The sequence below is a fragment of the Delphinapterus leucas genome, chromosome 9, assembly GCF_059928025.1.
Source record: "Delphinapterus leucas isolate spDelLeu-1000000601 "Yukka" chromosome 9, BTC_Dleu_Yukka2, whole genome shotgun sequence".
In the NCBI taxonomy this organism is placed as follows: domain Eukaryota; kingdom Metazoa; phylum Chordata; class Mammalia; order Artiodactyla; family Monodontidae; genus Delphinapterus; species Delphinapterus leucas.
Genome location: NC_143137.1, coordinates 5,016,019 through 5,043,315, shown reverse-complemented (window position 1 = coordinate 5,043,315; position 27,297 = coordinate 5,016,019). Strand labels below are relative to the sequence as shown.

Sequence of the window (27,297 nt, the reverse complement as noted above, 5' to 3'; positions counted from 1 at the left end):
GGTATAAAAACCCATGGAATGACTAACCAGTCTATTACTAACCAGTTCCCAAGCAGCAGGTTAGTCAAATTTCACCTTCAGGTTTTACAACCAGTTTGTATGTACATAACATATTAGTAAGACGCTGACACCAACCCTACGGATGAGGAACCCAGCTTCGGAGAGAACATCGAGAGAAGTCAGCTGAAATATTTACATACCCCCCCCATTTTAAATCTAAAAAAAAAGAGGAAATGAATCCTTGATTATATATTCTTATATTTACTGCACCATGAGGGAAAAACTATTTTAAAATATTCCTTTTCAAATTAAAAAATTAACTAGCCATTTATCTAGTTTATAACTCATTAGCAACATATTTTGTAAATATTTAAAATGACCAAGCTAAAGTAACTGTTTATCCCTAAATGATTTCCAAATTTCATAAACATGCTTTATTCCTAAGGTCCATTAACTGGCTTGTTATCATCACTTAATAACTTGTTAAACTCTTAAGTGTATATAAAGACTTTCATTAAACCAAGGCTATTTTTACATAATTATTTTAGCTCATAAAGTTTTCACTAAAAATTAGCTTAGCTTATAAAATAAATAAATAAATGAAGCCTAACTGTATTTCCCAGAACAGTTGTTTATTAATTGCCATTATTCAAGGCAGAACATGAGGATATACGATATAACCTGGTCCAGTCCAGTAAATTTACTAATGACCGATGGATGTAAGTTTTCTGGACTTTTGATATATTTTATTAGAAAGTGAGCTCCCAATTGATCACGAAAGGTAAAGCTAGCTATGGCCTTTAAAAACACCAAAACTCTAAATACAATACTTCTAAATTTCCTTAAGCTGTTCCACTTTAAATTCTTTTAAAAGGGTTTTTGTTGTTATTGTTTCATTTCCTACTTCAGGTCTTCAAGGCATTGGCAGCAGTCCAAAAGAAGAAGCCAATCAAATAAGTACAACACAGTGCCTTAGTACTTAACTTTGGATAAAAGCCAGATAAGCACTTGGATGATTACATCATCACCCTCAAGGGGCAGAGCTGGTTAGCCTTACAAGTTAAATTAATTTTTACACTTTCTAATCAACCACAGAAACTTCTATTCCCTCAACTACCAGAGCCAAGCCCGCATATTAAGATGGCCTTCAAACGAACCTACAACATATAAAAAAAATATTAACTCCAAAAGCAAACATATTAGACAAGAGTTTGGGGCAACTATAAGGTCCATGAATATAGACACACATATATAGTTATACAAATAGTAAATTCTTTTTTTAAAATTATAGTTGATTTACAATATTATATTAGTTTCAGGTGTACAACATATGTAAATTCTTTCATATAAAAAAAAGAGCATCTTCTTTGACTTTAGAAAGGGAATTCTCAGCACATGATTATTTAGAAGGAAAGAAAGTTAACACTGTACTGTAAGAGTTTACAGGACAGTTCAACATTCTCTGAACCACAGAAACAAATAAGTAAATGACACACATAGGTAAAACCACTTTGGTTTTGCTATTTTATGTTATACTCTTACAAACTATTTAAAACTTATCTAGGAAAAGGAAAGAAAGATCTCATTGATTTTCTAAAATTTTCATTCCATATATAAATTCCATGAATCCCCTCTAGCCTTCCTTATATTATGTTCTTTAAAGTTTTCTTCTTTTTTGTTAATACACAACTAGCTTAAACTTTTTTTTAAATAAGAAAGAAATTTTGAGAAAATGAGTGTCTGCTGGGTTAATGGTGAGTCATAAAGCATCGTATGAATGTTGGAAACATAAAAAATTGTTCAGTAACAATCCCATTTGTATATTCATAAACATTGCAATGAAAAACTATATATAGTCTTACTGTGTTACAAACCACTTAAATTCAAAATTGCTTACTTTCTCTGTCCTCTTTGTTTTCGTGGTGTTGAGTTTTGTATTTTCTCACAAGTTCCACTGCTGTTGTCATCAACGTCCTTCTTGTTAGAAGGCTGGTTTTTCCATGGCAAAATAAATCCAGGCGTTACTCTAAATTGTTTTAAGTCTCCTTGTCCTAAGGAGCTTTTTTCACCACAGTAACAAAAAGCGCAGAGCTGTTCACTGGTAGAAATGAAAAGTACGGAAGACAGAGAGGAGAAGTAGTTTTATTTAACTATTTCAAGTTCCATACTATTGCAGATACTTGTGCTTTAAAATTAAATATTATGTCTTTAGTGCAAGCAAAGCATTTAAAAATATCTATACAGTAAGAACAATTAAGTTCAAAAAAAATTATACATTTGCAATTCTACTTTTCTATAGCATGATTTTTTTTAAGTAGTAAATATACCAAATCAAAAAATTATAGTTTGTGCTTAGAAAAACAATTTTCTTTTAAACCTGATTTAAAAATCTCGAAAGGAGGCAGGAATGTACAGTGGAGAAAGGACAGCCTCTTCAATAAGTGGTGCTGGGAAAACTGGACAGGTACATGTAAAAGTATGAGATTAGAACACTCCCTAACACCATACACAAAAATAAGCTCAAAACGGATTAAAGATCTAAATGTAAGGCCAGACACTATCAAACTCTTAGAGGAAAACATAGCCAGAACACTCTATGACATCAATCACAGCAAGATCCTTTCTGACCCACCTCCCAGAGTAATGGAAATAAAAACAAAAATAAACAAATGGGACCTAATGAAACTTCAAAGCTTTTGCACAGCAAAGGAAACCATAAACAAGACCAAAAGACAACCCTCAGAGTGGGAGAAAATATTTGCAAATGAAGCAACGGACAAAGGATTAATCTCCAAAATTTACAAGCAGCTCATGCAGCTCAATAACAAAAAAACAAATAACCCAATCCAAAAATGGGCAGAACACCTAAATAGACATTTCTCCAAAGAAGATATACAGACTGCCAACAAACACATGAAAGAATGCTCAACATCGTTAATCATTAGAGAAATGCAAATCAAAACTACAATGAGATATCATCTCACACCGGTCAGAATGGCCATCATCAAAAAATCTAGAAACAATAAATGCTGGAGAGGGTGTGGAGAAAAGGGAACACTCTTGCACTGCTGGTGGGAATGTGAATTGGTACAGCCACTATGGAGAACAGTATGGAGGTTCCTTAAAAAACTACAAATAAAACTACCATATGACCCAGCAATCCCACTACTGGGCATATACCCTGAGAAAACCATAATTCAAAAAGAGTCATGTACCAAAACGTTCACTGCAGCTCTGTTTACAATAGCCACGAGATGGAAACAACTTAAGTGTCCATCATCGGATGAATGGATAAAGATGTGGCACATATATACGATGGAATATTACTCAGCCATAAAAAGAAACGAATTTGAGTTATTTGTAGTGAGGTGGATGGACCTACAGTCTGTCATACAGAGTGAAGTCAGAAAGAGAAAGACAAATACCATATGCTAACACATATATGGAATCTAAGAAAAAAGAAATGTCATGAAGAACCTAGGGGTAAGACAGGAATAAAGACACAGACCTACTAGAGAATGGACTTGAGGATATGGGGAGGGGGAAGGGTAAGCTGTGACAAAGCGAGAGAGAGGCATGGACATATATACACTACCAAACGTAAGGTAGGTAGATAGTGGGAAGCAGCCGCATAGCACGGGGAGATCAGCTCGGTGCTTTGTGACCACCTGGAGGGGTGGGATAGGGAGGGTGACACAAGAGGGAAGAGATATGGGAACATATGTATATGTATAACTGATTCCCTTTGTTATAAAGCAGAAACTAACACCACTGTAAAGCAATTATACTCCAATAAAGATGTAAAAAATAAATAAATAGAAAGAAAGAAAGAAAGAAAGCAGAAAAATCTTAAGTTGAACCATCATAAATTGGAGACCATCTATCTGTTTTTGGTCTAAGAAATAGAGACTCTTTTATGTGAGCATGAAATAAAAATAGTTGAACCTGAATGGAATTTTAAAATTTCCCCTTAATCTACACAAACATAACAGAGATGTCTAACTTTTTAAAGCTCCCTATAAGGGCTTCCCTGGTGGTGCAGTGGTTGAGAGTCCGCCTGTCGATGCAGGGGACACGGGTTCGTGCCCCGGTCTGGGAGGATCCCACATGCCGCGGAGCAGCTGCGTCCGTGACCCATGGCCGCTGAGTCTGTGCTTCCGGAGCCTGTGCTCCGCAACGGGAGAGGCCACAACAGTGAGAGGCCCGCGTACCGCAAAAAAAAAAAAAAAAACTCCCTTTAATCCTTGAATTTAGTCGGTGATATTTTGTGTGTTAACCCAGTTCCTTATTTTTCATCAGATTACTCTTGCCATCCAAGTGTTTTAATTTCTTATCCTACTTTTTACCTTCTTTTTCTCCACAGAGGCTGAAATATACTTTTTCTTGCTCCTTGGGGGTATTCTGAATAAGTTAAATTTAACTCCCCACCACCATTCCATGATTTGCCCAGTGAAAATAAATTACCATCAATTCTCTTTTAAAAAAAAAAAAAAAACCTCCAAGTATTAAAAAGGAATAAAGAAAGTAAAAAATTAAGGTTGGGGAAGAAGGTACAGTTTAATGGCCACTCAATTATATCCCAGCTATGTAAAACAAGTGATGACCAAGTTTGACTTAACTACTTGATGGAACATTCTTTATGCATAATATATATACCATACACACAGAGAGATATAAAAAAATAAATTTCAGTGGGTGAAGCAGTTAGTGATGAGGGACAGGGGAGCAGAGAGAAAGGGTTTAAGAGGAGGGGGAAAGGGATGAATAGGCAAAACTGGATTTTTAGAGCAGTGAAACTACTTCATATGCTATACTGTAGTTAATGGCAGATACATGACACTGCACATTTATCAAAACTCACAGAACTATATGTAACACAAAGAATGAATGTAAACTATGAACTGTAATTAATAATAATGTATCCACAGCAGCGAAGAGTAGCCCCCACTTGCCACAACTAAGGAAAGCCCGCGCGCAGTAACGAAAACACAAAAATAAAATAAATAAATTTAAATAATAATAATAATAATGTATCAATACTGGTTTATCAGTTGTAACAAATGTATCACACTAATGAAAGATACTAATATTAGGGGCAACTGAGGCAGGGAAGCTTCTGTAAACCTGAAGTTGTTCTAAACAATAAAATCTATAATTTTTTTTAAAAAGAAACCATTTAAAAAGTTAAAGGACAAAAACCAATATATACTTATGGAATATATGCTTGATAAGGGATCTTAGAAAAAAAACAGAATTAAAAGAACTGCTCCTCTTGGATATATCTTCTCTTCACAACACATTTATGGCTGCTGTACTCAAATCTTTCTTCTCAAGCATTAAAGTTCCCACCATCACCTCTGTAGTATCTACCTCAGGAACTTTCATAATGTCTTACATTAACAGGTGATGGAAATAATCTTTTCAGGTAATGTTTAACGCAAGTTAAATTCATATTGGACCTCTCTCAACTAATTACCTTTTGTTTATAAAAGTCACCTATTTAAGTTTTTCCAATATTACGTATTTCAACTTCATGATAAACTGTGCTGTCCACTGATACTGACACATACACACACACACACGTGCACGTGATTAAATGTGGTCTACTTTCAGAAAAATAAAGTCAAATAGGGGAAAAAATGTTTTTCTTCTTGCCTAAAGGATACTATCCACCAAATTCCTTTGCCAGTATCTTATTAATTTTTTTTAATTTTCTTATTTATAATTTTCTCTAAGCTTTAAACTTACGTTTCTTTCAGCATACCCTGTTTCTAGTTTGTTTCTTCCCCTAGAAACATTACCTATGAGGAGCAACAATCAGATAGACAGCAACTTTATGAACAACACTGATTAGGAAATGCAGAAATACTTTTAAAGTATTGACAAAAAATATCTTAACCTTCAATTTTATATCCAAAACCATAACTCAAATGTAAAGGTATAATAAAATTATTCCCAGGTTTCTATAAGACCTGAGAAATTTTACCACACAACAGACCCACAATGTAAATATTTTTAGAGAAATATTCAAATTATTAAAGAATTAAGAAATGTTACAAGGGATGTAGGAAATAAAGACTGTCAAATATCTCAGAGTAATTTATTGTTAACTTTAAAGGGTGGCACAAAGGAAATCCCTGGCTTCCGCTTTGGATGTAGTAGAAAGCTGCAAAGAACTTTGCTTCCACTGTCACAGCAAAAACTCACCAGACAATCCACAAATTCACTTTTCTTGAACACATCAGACTACAAAAGTTGCAGAGGAAACGATTCACCTGCAGTTGAATGAAAGGCACTTCCAAGAAGAGAAGAGACACAAGCCCTTGCTTAATCTGAGGAAGAGGCCACTCACTGGATGTCATCCAAGCAGGCTAAAGAATTCAGTGAAAATTTTATAAATTGCTAAAAGCCAAGTTTGTGGCGGTAGGAGAGTACAGAACACCCAGGACCCGCAAACACAGGGGAATTCTAACCCACTCACGAGCTTCTCTCCATGCACCTCCCCCGGTGCTCGTGCCCACCACTCAGGCATGGAGAGGAGTCCTGAGAATGCATCAGTCATGGTAAAAGCCTGGGCAGGAGAACAGCAGAGACATGGGAAAGACACAAAGATCTTTCTTCTTCATCTTCCCTGCGAAAGAAAAGCCTCAGACTGGTAAAAGGAGAGCAAAAGTCTCTGCCCTGCAGTGGTCAAGACCAGCTGCAGATGGAGGAATGAATGGGGGATGGGATGAACCTCCCCCCTGGAGGAGGAGCAAGACTGCGTAGACCCAGACCATGACGGGTCTCCACTAGCTGAGACAATGACGGGACCCCCGAGACCTAGGGACACAGCGCTCACCTAAGAATAAAGCTGAATCAGAACAATAAGAAACATCCTGCCAAGCCACTCTATATCATTAGTGGCAATGCAAAATAGTACAGTCACACTGGAAAATACTTTGGCATTTTCCTTGAAAAATTACCTCTCTCTTAGATATTTTTACCTAAGTGAAATAAAAGCCCTACATTCACACCAAAATCTGCAAGTGAATATTTATACCAATTTTATTCATAACTGCCCCAAACTGGAAACTACCCAAATATCCCTTAATTGGAAAATGATAAATTAAATGTGGTAGAGGGCTTCTCTGGTGGTGCAGTGGTTAAGAATCCCCCTGCCAATGTAGGGAACATGGGTTCGAGCCCTGGTCCAGGAAGATCCACATGTTGTGGAGCAACTAAGCCCGTGCACCACAACTACTGAGCCTGCACTCTAGAGCCCGCGAGCCACAACTACGGAGCCCACGTGACACAACTGCTGAAGCCTGCGTGCCTAGAGCCCCTGCTCCACAACAAGAGAAGCCACCGCAATGAGAAGTCCATGCACCGCAACGAAGAGAAGCCCCCACTCTCCACAACCAGAGAAAGCCCGCACGCAGCAATGAAGACCCAATGCAGCCATAAATAAATAAATAATTTATTTTTTTAAAAAAAAAAAAAAAATGGGGCTTCCCTGGTGGCGCAGTGGTTGAGAGTCCGCCTGCCGCTGCCGGGGACACAGGTTCATGCCCCGGTCCAGGAAGATTCCACATGCCGCAGAGCGGCTGGGCCCGTGAGCCATGGCCGCTGATCCTGCACGTCGGGAGCCTGTGCTCCGCAACGGGAGAGGCCCCAACAGTGAGAGGCCCACGCACCACAAAAAAAAAAAAAAAAAAAATGTGGTAGGCACCTCCATAAAAGAGAATCCTACTCAGCAATAAAAAGGAAACAGCTACTGATATATGTGATGACATAAATGAGTGTCAACTGCATTAAATATGCTAAGTTAAAAAGGCCAGAATCAGAAAACAGGTAAGTGACTGCCTAGGGCAGAAGATGGGATCAGGAATGACAGCAAAAGGGCATCAAGTAATTTTTTTACTATGATGGAACTGTTCTTTATCTTGTTGTTGTAGTGGTTATATGACAGTATACAACTGTCAAAACTCACTACATGGGTGAATTTTACAGTAATTTTACTATATATATATATATATATATATATATATATATATATATATAAACCTGAATTTTTCAAAATATGAAAAATGTTAGGGGGCCAAGACAAAATAGGAAGTATATATTTAAATAACTAGAAAATGAAATGCTAGATGATAGATACAAAGAGATATGAAAATATGATAAATCATTATTCATATTGCTAAGACTAAGAAATCAAAGTTTGAAATTCTTTCAAAATTAAATTCAACAGGGTACAGAAACATGAGTCTTAAGGAAAACCATCTCAAAAACAAAACAAAATATAATGTATAATCAATAGGAAAAAATTATGAATGCAATAAAAAGCAGGAAAAAGTATTGCCTTCACAGGGCTCACATGACAGTAAGGAAGATAAACGAACTGTGGAGAAATAAAAAGTGCAACAAAGGAACATAAAGCAGAAATAGAGGGTAAATGTGGTGGGGGCTATGTTTTATTTATTTTTCATCCTACTCTTTTATTTTGAAAACCTTCCCGAAGATGTAAAACATAGTGGGAATTTGAATTTTTTTTGTTGTTTTTTTCTTGGTTGCATCCAGTCTTAGTTGCGGCAGGCGGGCTCCATAATTGAAGAATGTATGCTTCTTAGTTGTAGCAGGCAGGCTCCTTAGTTGCAGCTCGCCAGCTCCTTAGTTGTGGCATGTGAACTCTTAGTTGCAGCATGCATGTGGGATCTAGTTCCAGGACCAGGGATCAAACCCGGGCCCCCTGCACTGGGAGCGCAGAGTCTTAACCACTGTACCACCAGGGAAGTCCCTGAAATTTTTAATATAATTTATATATTTAATTTAAATACAAGAGACAGCCAAAAGAGAGTTTGGGAGAAACTTGATTTACGTTTTAGAATGATCATTTCTGCAACTGTGCTAAAACAATTTGGACTGGGGAACGCAGAGAAGAAGTGGAGAGACCACTTAAAAGGCAACGACAGCCTCCTAAGGATAAGAGGACTTGGAGTAAGATGGTAGGCAAGTTAAGAGAGTAAGCACTGGTTTGGGATATCTTCTAAAGGTGGGCTACAAAATTTAGAATGTGAGGTTATGAGAAAAGAGAGAAATCACGGACTAACTCAAAAGGTTTTGGCCTAAGCAACTGGGTGAATATTGGTATTATTTATTGAAATGAAGAAATCCTGGGGAGAAGATTTAGGACAGGCCTGGGGTCAGAATCAACAGTGGTTGTGGACATGTTATGGGTGCAGTGTCTAGTATACTTCCAAATGGAGATATCAAGCAGACAGATGGAGAGCAAAGTCTAGAGTTCAGAGAAAGGTCAGCCCTCAAAATATAAATGTGGGGTTTCATTAGCACACAGATAGTACCTAACTATCGGACTGAATAATGAAAGTAAACACACCGAGGACTTCAACCTGAGGGCTCCAATGTGATAAAGGTGGGGAGTCTGCACAGAAGCCAGCAAAAGACAAAATGAGGAGGCAGATGTGACAAAAGCAAAAGAAAGGAAACATTTCAAGAAGATGGGAATATTCAACTGATGGATGGCTCCAGTTTTATTCACGGCTTCCAAGTTAAGATCTAAAAAATTACAAGACTTAAGCTGAATGATACACAGAGAAGTTACCACATCCTGTATTTCTTTTTTTTAAAGAATGAAGAGAGGGTAAAGAACAAGAGTATAAACTTAAGTTTACAAGTAAATAAAAAATCAGTTCTCATGCTAAAAGTTTAGACTTTTTTCTTCTTCTGGGGATCGCATCCTGGAAATATTCTGTCCTGGTCTGAGGAGAGCAGGGTAACACAGTAGCCCACTGCTCTGTTCTACAGCCACCTAAGCCCACGGACGTGCTTCACTCCAGCTACACGCAGAGCTATCAGCTCTAAAAGTCCACCCAGCTTTCTGTCCTAAGCCTGCACTCTCTGAACTCCCTCTACAGTCAACTCGCTGCTCTTTTGCCCGTCACTAATCTCCAATCCAGTTGCATTCATTCTCTAACCTGATTTTGGCTTCTATACCAACAGAGACCAGGGAGGTTGCAGATTCCTCAGACACAGAACGCTGAAAGGCTGGGACTGGCTGCTTGCTGCTGTCCACTTCGGCTTCAGCATCCTCTTCTGCTGATTGTTCTTTGATTTCTGCTTAATAGTAAACAAGAGAGCACAAAAAGTCATTCTGCATTATACCAACCTTTAGTGAATTTATCTATAAAGCATACATCGTAAAGGAAAAATAATGAAGCAACAAATGACAATACTTAACTAACATAGGAAAAGCTTGTAATATAATTAATGGTACTGTTTATATTTATTCTCTATTATACAATGATAATCAAAATAATGTAAAACAGGGCATACTTTTCCAAATTACAATTGACGCAAATCTTAATAATAACTGTTAAGAACCTTATTTTCAGGATTATAGCAGTTCCTCTACATAACAAATGTGACTCATGAAAAAGTTTCTTGGTAACTTATAAATTGAAATTATCATTCATTTAAAACAGGCATTACGGCCTCTATCAGCCATTCCAAAAGTTAAATGACTGAAAAGAACACAGTGCCTTCGACTCCAGTGCCTTTTTCAGTCATCCTCAAGACTCCAACCCCGAACACCTCACACATACCTTCTTAGGAGACAACCTAACTGTTGAGAGGGTTTCCAAACATCATTACCCCTAATATCATTCCTCTCTTTAAATAAAACGACATATCCACCACCCTGTCTCTCACACTGTATTGTTAGACCTTAACAGGCATGATCCCTGCACTAGCGCTCCTGATGCAACCCCACGCTCCTGGCTCCATCTTTCCTTTCTAACTGGAAATTTACACATACTTTTCTGCACCACTACCCCCAAACCAACCAACCAACCAACCAACAAGAAAAGCTTGTAGTCGTTTAAGCTCCTCCTGTCTTTTCTTCCTTTCACCACCAAATTTCATGCAATGGGAGTCTGGAGTGGCTGCCCTCCACCTCAGACCCTTCCTACAAGGAATCCATCCTCCAACCACAGCACTGTTCTCTCCACCTCCACAGGTGGCAAAAGAACTGATAAATAATCCCGGGCTACTCACAAGCCTTCAAACACTCCAGAAATTCATCTGGCACCAAGGAGTACTCACTCCCTCTTTAGTGAAATGCTTTTCACCTCTTAAACACAGGGAGATATCATGGATTACTATGGGCTTTGGAGTCATGAGGACAAGTTCCACCAACTACAAACTAGGCAACTTTATGTAGAAGTCATCTCTCTCAGCTTCAATTCACTCCCCATAAAATTAGAAAGCTACCTATACTTCATGAGTTTGTTAACAAAGATTAATTAAACGGTCTAGTATCTGTCTCTTCAGCTGATCTGAGACCTCTAAATGTGAGTACAGCTCTCTACATGTCCTTTACGTGCTCATCTTTTGTGTGTGTGTGTGTTTTCTTAATAAATTTATTTATTTATTTATTTTTGGCTGTGTTGGGTCTTCGTTGCTGCGCGCAGGCTTTCTCTAGTTGTGGTAAGCGGGGGCTACTCTTCATTGTGGTGCGGGGGCTTCTCACCACGGTGGCTTCTCTTGTTGTGGAGCACGGGCTCTAGGCACACGGGCTTCAGTAGTTGTGGCGTGCAGGCTTAGCTGCTCTGTGACATGTGGGATCTTCCTGGACCAGGGCTCGAGCCAGTGTCCCCTGCACTGGCAGGCAGATTCTTAACCACGGTGCCACCAGGGAGGCCCAACTTACTGATTTTTTTTTAAATTTATTTATTTTCGGTTGTGCCGGGTCTTAGTTGCGGCAGGCGGGTTCCTTAGTTGCAGCATGTGAAGTCTTAGTTGCGGCATGCATGTGGGATCTAGTTCCCTGACCAAGGATTAAACCCGTGTCCTCTGCATTGGGAGGCAGATTCTTAACCATGGCACCACCAGGGAAGTCCCTGACTTACTGATTTTTAAGTCAACATCCCTAACCCTACCTCCTGTCCTGAGCTCCAGACCATACTTCAACTGCATACGAGGCACATCTAGCAGCTTGAACACTCACTTCCACATCAAATCTGATTTCCTACCTCTCAGATTAGCATGACTTCCCTGTCAAACTCTTCTAGATTCAAAATGAATTTTAGGGAACTATTCTGACAAATGAATAATTTTGAGAACTATTAATTTTTTAGTTAGAAATAATTATAAACAATTGTAAATCCTGTCAAATCATAAAATTAATGATGCAATGAGGCATCAAACATATGGTTTTGGTTTTCCTATTTAAAATGTTTCTTTTGTGCTCGCTTCGGCAGCACATATACTAAAATTGGAACGATACAGAGGAGATTAGCATGGCCCCTGCGCAAGGATGACACGCAAATTCGTGAAGTGTTCCCTATTTTTGATGCAAGAGGGAAGAGATGTGGGGATATATGTATATGTATAATTGACTCACTGTTATAAAGCAGAAACTAACACACCATTGTAAAGCAATTATACTCCAATAAAGATGTTAAAATAAAACGTTTCTTTTTAAAACTGAAGTAGAAAAGTTGACCATAAATTAAGTGCTTGTGGGGCCTATTAATCATGGTGTCTCTCCTGCCTACTGCTAGCCACAAAATTGGTATAGAATCAAATCTACAAATACAAAATACATTTGTATCAAACAAGGATTATAAAAAGATCTGCAGGGCTTCCCTGGTGGTGCAGTGGTTGAGAGTCCGCCTGCCGATGCAGGGGACACGGGTTTGTGCCCTGGTCCGGGAAGATCCCATGTGCCGCGGAGCGGCTGGGCCTGTGAGCCATGGCTGCTAAGCCTGCGCGTCCGGAGCCTGTGCTCCGCAACGGGAGAGGCCACAGCAGTGAGAGGCCCGCGTACCCCCCAAAAAAAAAAAAAAAAACACAGGGAGCAAAGTGACCCCATCAGCCTGGACCTCTCACTCTCAGAAATATTACACGAAAGAAAAATGAATGTTTTATTTAAACCACTGCTGTATTTGGACATCTCTGTTACATCAGTTTAGCCCATGCTCTAACACAGAAACCAGCATCAGGTGTGGAACACTGCCGTAACAAAAACTTAAAATAGGTGGGCTGGTGAGCAGGTGAGAGAACAGTGATAGCAGTGTTTGGAAATCAACTGACACCATTTATGCTGTATCAAAATATATGGTAGTGCTGTGACCTGCAATAACTTGAAAAGCAGACCAGCTGCCTCCAGAGCTCCAGGGAAAGCATCTGGAGAGAGCCAGGAATTATTCTGCGTTGCCTGCCCTCTAGCACTTTTACAACCAAAGACAGAAAGGAATACAGTACGGCTTGAGAGATTCTCTCTGCCTATAATATTCAAAGTACTATAAAATGACCATATATAAAAACACCTTTAAAGAAGCATTTCATTTCTACCCAGAGATGTCCAGAGCACATGTGGGGTATGCCCTTTTTGTACCATTTCTACTACTAGGTAACAAGAAAGGGTAAGAGTCAAGAGAAGAAATGAGAACTGTAAAAGAGGAATAACAAGAGGGCCTCAGAAGCTTACAATGAGGCAGGTGGATGAGGGTCATGTCACTACATCCCTGCGAACACGTTTCTCCTAAGAACCAGCACCATTTAGCCTGCATCCCCCCCTCCCCCAAAATCAGGGTCCCTCCAATAGGTATGGCCTGTCCGTTCTCTCTTAATATGTTGCTAACCACCACTATGGCCTCTAGTCAGAATTTTTCTTCTAGCAAATTGAGGCACAATCTCAGGTATTCTGTTGTTTTTCTCCCCCTGAAAAATAAAACACATAACACTTTAAACATTCTTTGGGTTTTCTTTATTGTTTATAACTAAGGGGAAGTAAGTAAGAGGACAATCTCTCTGCCTGTCTCTCTCTCTCTCTCAAATTAGACCTAGAAAGAAACGGTAAGGTTAAATATGAATGTTATTGGTAGGTTGGTAGGTCTTCAGGTACACAACTTTTGAAATTTCAGAGGGGAAAAAAACAGATTCAGACCAAGAGATTTTTTTTCTTTTTTAAGAAATGGGACCAGGAACAGGCCTGATCCACAAGGAGGACAGTAGTAAAGCAGGCTTTAAAAGAGTTCTCTTTTCTTAAAAAAAAAAAAAAAAAGGAATATTCTCCTCTAGCTATTTTTCCTACTGGCTCTGCCCATGATTCTAACCTGGATCTGCCAAAGATCCAATAAGGATTGGTGGGTTTTGGTCTTATTTTTGGTTTGGATTTTGTTGTTTTAATCATTTGTTTTTTTAAGGAACAAGGAGAAGTCCTATAACTGCTTCCTAGGGAACAGTTCCAGCCACAAAATAGAAATAGAAAAAGGCATCCCTAAAAATGTGAAACTACACGTACTAATACAACCTATTTCTCCTGGCTGTCACTCTTCATCTAGTAGAAAAGTTAGGTCTCACGATCTGTCGAAGTTGAGGCAGGACAATTAAACTAGTGTTTGCGCCCCTCTCCTCTCTTAGCCCAAGTCTTCGAAAGACTGTCAGAGTTTGGCAGCAGAATGTGAAACAGCTACTCTGGCTGAAATGAAACCCAAATAGCCAACAAGAGATGTCATCCAGAGATGCTCTGGATGAAATGACTGTGAACCCAGAGACAACTGAGGGAACGGTTCTGATGCGAGTACTTGGCTACCTGCAGTTAACTAATAAAAATGCCTCAAACACCATCCTGTACTTGTGCCTAATGCAAGAAACCTTGCCTTTCAACCTGTGCCACTTTGCAGTTTTTGCCTTTCATGGGATTCTATTTGTTCAAATGACTACAGTCCAGAAATGCGCAAATAAGAACAAGCACATACTTTTTTAAAAAAAAATTTAAGTGTTGAGAATTTCCTGGTGGTCCAGTGGTTAGGACTCCAAGCTTTCACTGCTGAGGACCCAGGTTCAATCCCTGGTCAGGGAACTAAGATCCCACAAGACGTGAAACACAGCCAAAAATAAATTTTAAAAAAAATTAAAAATTTAAGGGTTATATTTTTCTTTGATACAAAATCTCCAGTGTACCTTTCTCCTCATTTTGAACCTGACCTAAAATACTGACAAAGCCAGTTGGTCTCAAAATGCTCTAAAACCAGAAAGATGGAGTCCTCTCCAACCCTGGGGATGATCAGAGTGGCGTGGTTTTATTCGAAGCACCTACTTGTGTGTAAACTCAAACCACCAGGTGTCACATGTGGGTGGTAACTACACTAAAGAACCTAAGAGAACTTGGATAGCGTGTGCACTCTAGGCAAACCTTTCTAGATACATAGGTAAATGGGACACAACTGTAAATTAGCTCTAACCGTGCCCTTACACAATGCCATTCCACCTCCCATGACTCTTACTCTTACTTAGGATTAATCCTAAATAGTTGGTTCTATGACACAAAAAAGTTTAAAATTAATAGCAAAGGCTGTTTTGCTGCTTTAGTTAAAATCAAAGGCTTGGAGTCAAATGGTCCAGAATTTGCATCATATCTCAGTCATTTGCTAGCAATGTGACTTTCACAACTTGCTTAATTAATCTCATCTCAATTTCAGTTTGCTAATCATTTAACAGATAGCTAATGCCAGCTACTATAAAACTGTCTCTAAGGATCAAAAAAGATAACATTGGGCACTTAGCCTAATGCCCTAAGTATACAGTAAGTGTAGGTATGTAGCTGCTACTCTGATTACCTACATTCACATACTATAACTATGTACTTACTTTCCATCTAGTTGGATATCACCCACCAGATCACACATTATTAAACTGTATTGTGGGAAGTAACAGGAATAAACAGAAGATTTATTCAGCACCTCCTGGCTGTTTGCTAGGGATTCAATAAATCATTGCTTTAGAATGATTTTTTTACCAAACAAAATTTTGGGTAACTACTATGTACCACACATTCTAGTCCAATGGTAGTACAAAAATACAGTCTATTTTATTGTGTTTATCAGGGTACATATGAGAAAACATCTCTTTAATGGGGGAAAAAAAGAGTCAGGATCCCTATGTTTAATGGATCTATTCAGGAAATAGCAAATGATGGCAACAGGACACAATCACTGTCATGATGGAGGTACAAGGTATCATGGGAGTTAAGGGAAGAGGTGGAAAATATAATTTAGAAAGGCTTCAGAAAAGTATCAGAAGCCCAGCTGAAACTAAAAGGACAAGTGTAAGTGTGCCTAATAGTTCTCTCACTTAATTCTTCTCTTTTAAAAAAGAGTAATATCTGAAACTAACACAACACTGTAAAGCAATTATATTCCAAATGGATAAAGAATATGTGGCACATATATACAATGGAATATTACTCAGCCATAAAAAGAAACGAAATTGAGTTATTCGTAGTGAGGTGGATGGACCTAGAGTCTGTCATACAGACTGAAGTCAGAAAGAGAAAAACAAATACCATATGCTAACACATATATATGGAATTAAAAACAAATTGGTTCTGAAGAACCTAGGGGCAGGACAGGAATAAAGACGCAGATGTAGAGAATGGACTTGAGGACACGGGGAGGGGGAAGGGTAAGCTGGGATGAAGTGAGAGAGTGGCATGGACATATAGCTAGTGGGAAGCAGCCGCATAGCACAGGGAGATCAGCTCGGTGCTTTGTGACCACCTAGAGGGGTGGGATAGGGAGGGTGGGAAGGAGACGCAAGAGGGAGGGGATATGGGGATATATCTATATGTATAGCTGATTCACTTTGTTATACAGCAGAAACTAACACAACATTGTAAAGCAATTATACTCCAATAAAGGTGTAAGAAAAAAAGAAGTTTAAAAAACCAATAAGTTGTAAAGATCAACGAAGAAAAAAAAACAGAGGAATATCTGGACTTCCCTGGTGGTGCAGTGGTTAAGAATCTGCCTGCCAATGCAGGGGGACATGGGTTCGTTCCCTGGTCCGGGAAGATCCCACATGCCGCGGAACAACTAAGCCCAAGTGCCACAACTACTGAGCCTGCGCTCTAGAGACTGCGAGCCACAACTACTGAGCCCACGTGCCACAACTATGGAAGCCTGCAAGCCTAGAGCCCGTGTCCGCAACAAGAGAAGCCACCGCAATGAGAAGGCCGTGCACCACAACGAAGAGTAGCCCCGCTCACTGCAACTAGAGAAAGCCGCGCAGCAACAAAGACCCAACACAGCCATAGATACATAGATAGATAGATATATAGACAGATAAATTTATTTTTAAAAAAAGATAAGGAAACTAAGTCTGAAAGTTAAACAAGCTTGAGGTCACATAGCTAACAGGAAGCAAAGCTGGGATACACAATCATATTTGTGTAACTCCAAAGCCCAAGAGTGCTCTTTCCACTACTACACACTGCCTGGCACAATATCTGATCTGATCATAGCTCATAAGTTTTAGGAATAAATTCATGTTAAACCAAAATGTTAATATTTTACTAGGACCATGTTACTGAGGAATCATTTGTTGAATATGAAGAATGAGATGAAAGTTGAAAATAGAGAGTTTTTCTCTTTACTTCTTAAGCACTACTGAATAAAATTATAAAGTAGTAAGAACATTTACTTCACAGCAAAGTTCATGGAAATAAAATATTTTGATCTTGGTCAATATGAAATTTCCCCCCAAAGGTTAAATAATTATTTGAAAGAGCTGTATGTATCCTACAAATATATTCAGCAAACTCACCAACATGACAGCGTAATAGACTATAAGATGTCAAAAATATTCTAGAGTCCAATTATGGCCTCCTTACCAATACACAGTGCATCCCTTCAATGCACCCTATCCTTTTACTCAACATTGCTAGTTATTAGAGAAATGCAAATCAAAACTACAATGAGGTACCACCTCACGGCAGTCAGAATGGCCATCATCAGAAAGTCTACAAATAACAAATGCTGAAGAGGGTGTGGAGAAAAGGGAACATTGTTGGTAGGAATGTAAATTGGTGCAGTCACTATGGAAAATAGTATGGAGCTTCCTCAAAAAACTTGGCTACCACATGATCTAGCAATCCCACTCCTGGGCATATATCCAGCCAAAACTATAATTTGAAAAGACATACACCCCTATGTTCACAGCAGCACTATTTACAACAGCCAAGACAGGGAAACAAACTAAATAATGACTGGATGAAGAAGATGTGGTATATACATACAATGGAATATTACTCGGCCATAAAAAAGAATGAAATAATGTCATTTACAGCTACATAGATATACCTAGAGATTATCATATTAAGCGAAGTAAGTCAGAAAGAGAAAGACAAATAACATATGGTATCACTTATATGTGGAATCTAAAATATGACACAAATGAACTTATCTATGAAACTGAAACAGATTCACAGACATAGAGAACAGACTTATGGTTCAGCAGGGGGGATAGACTAGGAGTTTGGGATTAGCAGATGCAAACTATTATACATAGGATGGATAAACAACAAGGTTCTATTGTATAGCACAGGGAACTATATTCAATATCCTGTAATAAACCATAAAGGAAAAGAATATGAAAAATATATATATATATATATATATATATCTGAATCACTTTGTTGTACACCAGAAACTAACACAACACTGTAAATCAACTATACTTCAATTTTAAAAAAAAAAATAAAAGCAAAGCATCCTATCTTTTAATTTCTAGGCTGTATTTAATCAGGGGTTCTAGCATGCTGGAGGGAGAAATTACATCTTTATTTTTACTGACCTCTGAGATTTAGAATTTTGAAATAAACCCATTTCATCATGAGTATGCGCACAAGCAGAGTTGTACAGCCACACTCATGTCTCTGTCACCAATAGAAAGCAGATAATTTATCACATTCGATGCTTGCAGATATCCCCAAAGTATCACTTACCCTCATCACTACTTCAAAATTACCATAATTATAAATTAGATTTTATGATTTAAGAGTAAATAAAGAACACATTATGAAATTACAAATTTGGCTTTTTTCTATTTTGGTACTATTTCAGTATAACTATTTATCTTTGCAATTTTATTAATTTTAAAACATTATTTGGAAAAGAGTCTGCCATAGGGGTCAGTGACACGAAAAAGTGTACCACTAGACAGCACCCCACTAGACTATGTGCTCTATGAAAGTAGCTACTTTATCTGTTTTACAAACCAGAGCCTATCACACAACCTGGATGATGTTCAGTAATTGTTTAATTAATTGATTAATTAAACATTGTGTAATACAAAGCAAGCAGATAAATCTTATTATACACAAACACATAAATTAGAAAAAGCACAGAAAAATATAAATTTTTAAATGGGCTAACATTTGGTAATTACGTTAGTCAACACGAACATCCATTTTTCTACTAGTTATCCAAACCATACGCATGCTTCTATGATTTAGCCAACTACTAAGTAGAATAAAAATTATTTTTCTCTCTCCTAACTTCCTTTACCTCCCCAGAACTGGCAATACTTTCCTTGCTTCCTTTATAGTACTAAGACTACAAAAGAACGCATATCTAAGAAATTGTGTAATCATGTCCTTTCCTTCTTTTGAACAGTGGTGCTCAAAAAAAAGTCTGCATCCCGACAGTTACATTTTCCAGTGGTGTGTGGCTCACTGAATCTAATGTATCTACTACATCCAAACTGTGCTATAAAGCTAAAGAATTAGCACATGATAAATAGCCAATATTTTACTTATTCTATCTTTATTCATTAAACGACTTGACACTCATTAATATCAGGATAGTCACCACTTTCAGAGGGCACGTAAAGACTTTAAAATGTAAGCAACTATAAATAAATTACACAAAAATGTCAAAGAGTGGTTCCCTGGAAGCTAACACTTTTACAGCTAACTTATTCTCTTTATACTTACCCATAGTTTCATAAATTTTCACAAACATACATTACTATTATACTTTTAATATGATTTTTTAATGTAAGCACAAAAGAATTAAGAAAAAGACTCCGATACTTATCAAGACCTCAAAACCACAGTGACATTAATTAGGATACTAATTGTCAAAATTCAACTGCTCTCTGGTTATTTTATTTAGTTAAAAATATTTCCTTTAGTTTTTCTATATGACTTCTTAAAAATGTGTTTTTAATGGATACTCATTTTTCACAACTAATAAAAGAAACTAAATAAACCCAACAAATTACAATATACATCTTCACCATATAATAATGGATATTTATAGCAATGTTAATCTTCTTCTGAGCCTTATCTTTATTTAGGCCTAAAAATCCAATGCAAATAATATTTAAAGAGATATTAAAGAGACATCTTCATGGCTAACATTTAGTAAGTGCTTACTATGTCCTAGGCAATGTTGTAGGTGGTTAAACGCATTAACTCATTTAAACTTCACAACAACCTTATGAAGACGGCTGCCTGGCCTAGGACTTTACACAAGCTAATGAGTTAGTCTGCTACTGTTTCATGGATGCTGGCAGAAGACACAAGACTCCTGGATCAAAGACAAAAGGACTGTATTACTCACTGCACAGCAAGCAGCAGAAGCATGAGGATACTGTTGTCAGTTCCCTTCTGGCCCCCAAGTGTCACGGGGGCAAAACCATGGGCCCAAATGGACTCCTGCACTCTCAGTGAACTGTATTACAAGGAACAAAGAGTGTGGGAAACCACTGCTTTTATAGTAAAAGCATTAAACAACCTGCTCTTTGTCCCAGAGGGAGACACGACCTCATTCTTCAAGGTTGCTCACTGCAAACACAACCCTGAGAAAAGGCCCAGGTAAGGAGTGGTCAAGGCCTTCCATTGCTGGCATACACAAGATGTGTCAGGTGCAAGGGACCCATGGCGGGGTATCCCCAAAACACAGCTACTATCATCATCTCCATTTTACAGATGAGGAGGCAAGGTAAGAGGTCAAGGAACTTTGCTCAAAAACACAATAAGCAGAGAGGAGTTTGGATTCAAACACAGGCAGTGTGGCTCCAGAACCTCAACTACCACTAATCACTACTACGTTGAGTGTGAGCTGGAGCAAAGAAATTGAAGAAATCAAAATAATTGCAGAACTGAAAACAAGAGGATCACATGAAGCAACAATAACTCTGAAGACAATGTTGGGATGTGGTGGATGCACTGGAGAAAACAGAAGAACCTAAAACAGTGAAGATGATGAAAGAAGATTAGTCAAAGAAAAAGAATAACACATACAACAAATATGCATAATTACTACTACTTAACAAGGAAAATAGACTGAATGGAAAAAAATATTCAAAGATTCTACGGAAAAAACCATTCTTGAAACGAAGGATGGATTCTACACATCAATGCAGCTCAACCAAAGCAGAAGAAAAAATAAGCTGCCCCAGCCCTTAACAAAGGAAGCAGATAAAATGTTAAGAAGCAAGCGGAGGACCTCCAAACAGAATCTATAACCATGACCTGCACAGTGCCCCCTTGGCACCACTTCATGCCTCTCTGCCACTGAAGCCATCATGCCGCTCCTATTCCTAACTCTAGGTGTGAACTCTGACTATGGTACTTGGATACCAGAGATTGGTTTACTTTTGAAACAGACTGGGTCAGCAACTGACATATGATAAAAACTGGTCCTCCAATTCTGTTTAGCTGATACAGAGTCACGCTCCCTCTCCAGGGATATGGACAAGAAATCATGTGGTACCCAAGTTTGCAGGCAACCATCTTCCATCAAGGGGAGCCAGCCACAGGATGCAGCTGACTAAAAAAAAGGCAGAGAGATACAATGAACCAGGAATTTTGTGACAATAGTGAGGCTGACTTAAGCCAACTCAAACCCATCTGATCTCTGAACATGACAGTACATGACCCATAGATTTCATTCTTTCTTTGAATTCGAATTATTTTACTTTTTTTTAATTTTTACTTTTTTTATTTTTGGCTGTGTTGGGTCTTGGTTGCTGCGTGCAGGCCTTCTCTAGTTAAAGCGAGTGGGGGCTACACTTTGTTGTGGTGTGCGGGCTTCTCACTGCAGTGGCTTCCTCTGTTGCACAGCAGGGGCTCTAGGCATGTGGGCTTCAGTAGCTGTGGCTTGCAGGCTCAGTAGTTGTGCCTTGCAGATTCTAGAGCGCAGGCTCAGTAGTTGCAGCACACGGGTTTAGTTGCTCCACGGCATGTGGGATCTTCCCAGACAAGGGCTTGAACCTGTGTCCCCTGCACTGGCTGGCAGATTCTTAACCACTGTGCCACCAGGGAAGCCCCGAGTTATTTTACTTTTAATAACAATATCCTGGCTGGTAGACTCTAATAAATGGATATCAACTTTCATACACGACCCAAGGAAACAAAACAGACTATACATTCTATTCAAGTGTCGCCCAAAATTTACATAAACTAGAACATATTAGAACGCAGAGAAAAGAATCCTGCAGCCTGTGGAAGAAAAACCACATTCAAAGAAAGATAGACAAGATGAAAAGGCAGAGGGCTATGTACCAGATGAAGGAACAAGATAAAACCCCAGGAAAACAACTAAATGAAGTGGAGATAGGCAACCTTCCAGAAAAAGAATTCAGAATAATGATAGTGAAGATGATCCAGGACCTCGGAAAACGAATGGAGGCAAAGATCGAGAAGATGCAAGAAATGTTTAACAAAGACCTAGAAGAATTAAATAACAAACAGAGATGAACAATATAATAACTGAAATGAAAAGTACACTAGAAGGAATCAATAGCAGAATAACTGAGGCAGAAGAACGGATAAGTGACCTGGAAGACAGAATTGTGGAATTCATGGCTGCGGAACAGAATAAAGAAAAAAGAATTGAAGACAGCCTAAGAGACTTCTGGGACAACATTAAACGTAGCAACATTCGCATTATACAGGTCCCAGAAGGAGAAGAGAGAAAAAAAAGGACTTGAGAAAATATTTGAAGAGATTATAGTTGAAAACTTCCCTAACATGGGAAAGGAAATAGCCACCCAAGTCCAGGAAGCACAGAGTCCCATACAGGATAAACCCAAGGAGAAACACGCCAAGACCCATAGGAATCAAACTGGCAAAAATTAAAGAAAAAGAAAAATTACTGAAAGCAGAAAGGGAAAAACAACAAATAATATACAAGGGAACTCCCATAAGGTTAACAGCTGATTTCTCAGCAGAAAATACTACAAGCCAGAAGGGAGTGGCATGACATATTTAAAGTGATGAAAGGGAAGAACCTACAACCAAGATACTCTACCCAGAAAGGATCTCATTCAGATGTGATGGAGAAATCAAAAGCTTTACAGACAAGCAAAAGAATTCAGCACCACCAAACCAGCTCTACAACAAATGCTAAAGGAACTTTTCTAAGTGAGAAACACAAGAGAAGAAAAGGACCTACTAAAACAAACCCAAAACATTTAAGAAAATGGTAATAGAAACATACATATCAATAATTACTGTAAATGTGAACGGATTAAACGCTCCAACCAAAAGACACAGGCTCACTGAATGGATACAAGAACAAGACCCATATATATGCTATCTACAAGCAACCGACTTCAGACCTAGGGACACATACAGACTGAAAGTGAGGGGATGGAAAAAGATATTCCATGCAACTGGAAATCAAAAGAAAGCTGGAGTAGCAATACTCATATCAGATAAAATAGACTTTAAAATACAGAAGGTTACAAGAGACAAGAAAGGATACTACATAATGATCAAGGGATCAATCCAAGAAGAAGATACAACAATTATAAATATATATGCTCCCAACATAGGAGCATCTCAATACACAAGGAAACTGCTAACAGCTATAAAAAAGGCAATCAACAATAACACAATAATAGTGGGGGACTTTAACACCTCACTTACACCAATGGACAGATCATTCAAACAGAAAATTACTATGGAAACAGAAGCTTTAAATGACACAACAGGCCAGATAGATTTAATTAATATTTATAGGACATTCCATCCAAAAACAGCAGATTACACTTCCTTCTCAAGTGCACAAAGAACATTCTCCAGGACAGACCACATCTTGGGTCACAAATCAAGCCTCAGTAAATTTAAGAAAACTGAAATCATATCAAGCATCTTTTCTGACCACAACGCTATGAGATTAGAAATCAATTACAGGGGAAAAAACGTAAAAAACAGAAACACATGGAGGCTAAACAATACGTTACAAAATAACCAAGAGATCACTGAAGAACTAAAAGAGGGGCTTCCCCGGTGGCGCAATGGTTGAGAGTCCGCCTGCCAATGCAGAGGACACGGGTTCGTGCCCCGGTCCGGGAAGATCCCATGTGCCGCGGAGCGGCTGGGCCCATGAGCCATGGCCGCTGAGCCTGCGCATCCGGAGCCTGTGCTCCGCAACAGGAGAGGCCACAATGGTGAGAGGCCTGCGTACTGCAAACAAAAAAAGAAATCAAAGAGGAAATTGAAAAATACCTAGAGACAAATGACAATGAAAACATGACGATCCAAGACCTATGGGATGCAGCAAAAGCAGTTCTAAGAGGGAATTTTACAGCACTACAAGCCTACCTCAAGAAACAAAAAAACTCTCAAATAAACAATCTAAACTTACACCTAAAGGAACTAGAGAAAGAAGAACAAACAAAACCCACAGTAGAAGGAAAGAAATCATAAAGATCAGAGCAGAAATAAATGAAATAGAAACAAAGAAAACAATAGCAAAGATCAAAAATACTAAAAGCTGGTTCTTTGAGGAGATAAACAAAATTGATAAACCATTAGCCAGACTCATCAAGAAAAAGAAGGAGAGGACTCAAATCAATAAAATTAGAAATGACAAATAAGTTACAACAGAAACTGCAGAAATACAAAGCATCCTAAGAGACTACTACAAGCAACTCTATGTCAATAAAATGGACAACCTGGAAGAAATGGACAAATTCTTAGAAAGGTATAACCTTCCAAGACTGAACCAGGAAGAAATAGAAAATATGAACAGACCAATCACAAAAAATGAAATTGAAACTGTGATTAAAAATCTTCAAACAAGCAGAAGTCCAGGACCAGATGGCTTCACAGGTGAATTCTATCAAACATTTAGAGAAGAGCTAATACCCATCCTTCTCAAACTCTTCCAAAAAATTGCAGAGGAAGGAACACTCCCAAACTCATTCTATGAGGGCACCATCACCCTGATACCAAAACCAGACAAAGATACTCCAAAAAAAGAAAATTACAGACCAATATCACTGATGAATATAGATGCAAAAATTCTCAACAAAATACTAGCAAACAGAATCCAGCAACACATTAAGAGGCTCATACACCATGATAAAGTGGGATTTATCTCAGGGGTGCAATGTTTCTTCAATATATGCAAATCAATCAATGTGATAACCCATATTAACAGACTGAAGAATAAAAACCTTATGATCATCTCAGCAGGTGCAGAAAAAGCTTTTGACAAAATTCAACACCCATTTATGATAAAAACTCTCCAGAAAGGGGGCATAGAGGGAACCTACCTCAACATAATAAAGGCCATATACAACAAACCAACAGCAAACATCATTCTCAATGGTGAAAAACTGAAAGCATTTCATCTAAGATCAGGAAAAAGACAAAGATGTCCACTCTCACCACTATTATTCAACATAGTTTTGGAAGTCCTAGCCACAGCAATCAGAGAAGAAAAAGAAATAAAAGGAATACAAGTTGGAAAGGAAGAAGTAAAACTGTCACTATTTGCAGATGACATGATACTATACATAGAGAATCCTAAAGATGCCACCAGAAAACTAATAGAGCTAATCAATGAATTTGGTAAAGTTGCAGGATACAAAATTAATGCACAGAAATCTCTTGCATTTCTATACACTAATGATGAAAAATCTGAAAGAGAAATCAAGGAAACACTCCCATTTACCATTGCAACAAAAAGAATAAAACACCTAGGAATAAACCTACAAAGGGAGACAAAAGACCCAGATGCAGAAAAGTATAAGACACTGATGAAAGAAATTAAAGATTACACCAACAGATCCAGAGATATACTGTGTTCTTGGATTGGAAGAATCAATATTGTGAAAATGATTATACTACCCAAAGCAATCTACAGATTCAGTGCAATCCCTATCAAATTACCAATGGCATTTTTTACAGAACTAGAACAAAAAAATCTTAAAATTTGTGTGGAGACACAAAAGACCCCGAATAGGCAAAGCAGTCTTGAGGGGAAAAAACGGAGCTGGAGGAATCAGACTGCCTGACTTCAGACTATACTACAAAGCTACAGTAATCAAGACAATATGGTACTGGCACTAAAACAGTGATACAGATCAATGGAACAGGATAGAAAGCCCAGAGATAAACCCATGCACCTATGGTCAACTAATCTATGACAAAGGAGGTAAGTATATACAATGGAGAAAAGACAGTCTCTTCAATAAGTGGTGCTGGGAAAACTGGACAGCTACATGTAAAGGAATGAAATTAGAACACTCCCTAACACCATACACAAAAATAAACTCAAAATGGATTAGAGACCTAAATGTAAGAACAGACACTATCAAACTCTTAGAGGAAAACATAGGAAGAACACTCTTTGACGTAAATCACAGCAAGATCTTTTTTGATCCACCTCCTAGAGTAATGGAAATAAAAACAAAAATAAACAAATGGGACCTACTGAAACTTAAAAGCTTTTGCAAAGCAAAGGAAACTACAAACAAGATGAAAAGACAGGGCTTCCCTGGTGGCGCAGTGGTTGAGAGTCCGCCTGCCGATGCAGGGGACACGGGTTCATGCCCCAGTCCAGGAGGATCCCACATGCCGCGGAGTGGCTGGGTCCGTGAGCCATGGTCGGTGAGCCTGCGCGTCCAGAGCCTGTGCTCTGCAGCGGGAGAGGCCACAACAGTGAGAGGCCCACATACCACAAAAAAAAAGAAGATGAAAAGACAACCCTCAGAATGGGAGAAAATATTTGCAAACGAATCAACAAAGGATTAATCTCCAAAATATATAAACAGCTCATGCAGCTCAATATTAAAAAAACAAATAACCCAATCCAAAAATGGGCAGAAGACCTAAATAGACATTTCTCCAAAGAACACATACAGATGGCCAAGAAGCACATGAAAAGCTGCTCAGCATCACTAATCATCACAGAAATGCAAATCAAAACTACAATGAGGTATCACCTCACACCAGTTAGAATGAGCATCATCAGAAAATCTACAAAGTACAAATGCTGGAGAGGGTGTAGAGGAAAGGGAACCCTCTTGCACTATTGGTGAGAATGTAAATTGATACAGCCACTATGGAGAACAGTATAGAGGGTCCTTAAAAAACTCAAAATAGAACTACCATATGACCCAGCAATCCCACTACTGGGCATATACCCAGAGAAAACCATAATTCAAAAAGACACATGCACCCCAATGTTCATTGCAGCACTATTTACA

The 27,297-nt window shown here is 38.4% G+C and overlaps 1 protein-coding gene and 1 non-coding gene across 28 annotated transcripts in view; one reads left to right on the top strand and one right to left on the bottom strand.

Annotated features, from left to right (window-relative positions):
• Positions 1–27,297, bottom strand: part of KMT2C (lysine methyltransferase 2C) — a 293,121-nt gene that overhangs the window by 177,166 nt on the left and 88,658 nt on the right. For 22 of the 27 annotated variants that reach the window (XR_016394238.1, XR_016394240.1, XR_016394239.1 and 19 more), the window contains exons 3-4: positions 9,978–10,119; positions 1,898–2,098 (exon numbers count right to left, since the gene is read on the bottom strand). Coding sequence is in view for 24 of the 27 variants with exons in the window: in XM_089917170.1 (XP_089773296.1) it covers positions 1,898–2,098; positions 9,978–10,119 (343 nt within the window). In the remaining 3 variants the exon portion in view is untranslated. The remainder of the gene's footprint in view (positions 1–1,897; positions 2,099–9,977; positions 10,120–27,297) is intronic. The other 5 variants (XM_089917157.1, XM_089917177.1, XM_089917178.1 and 2 more) reach the window with 1 other exon arrangement.
• On the top strand, positions 12,245–12,351 carry LOC115801735 (U6 spliceosomal RNA). Its single transcript, XR_004022077.1, has one exon. It is a non-coding gene; the product is annotated as a U6 spliceosomal RNA (small nuclear RNA).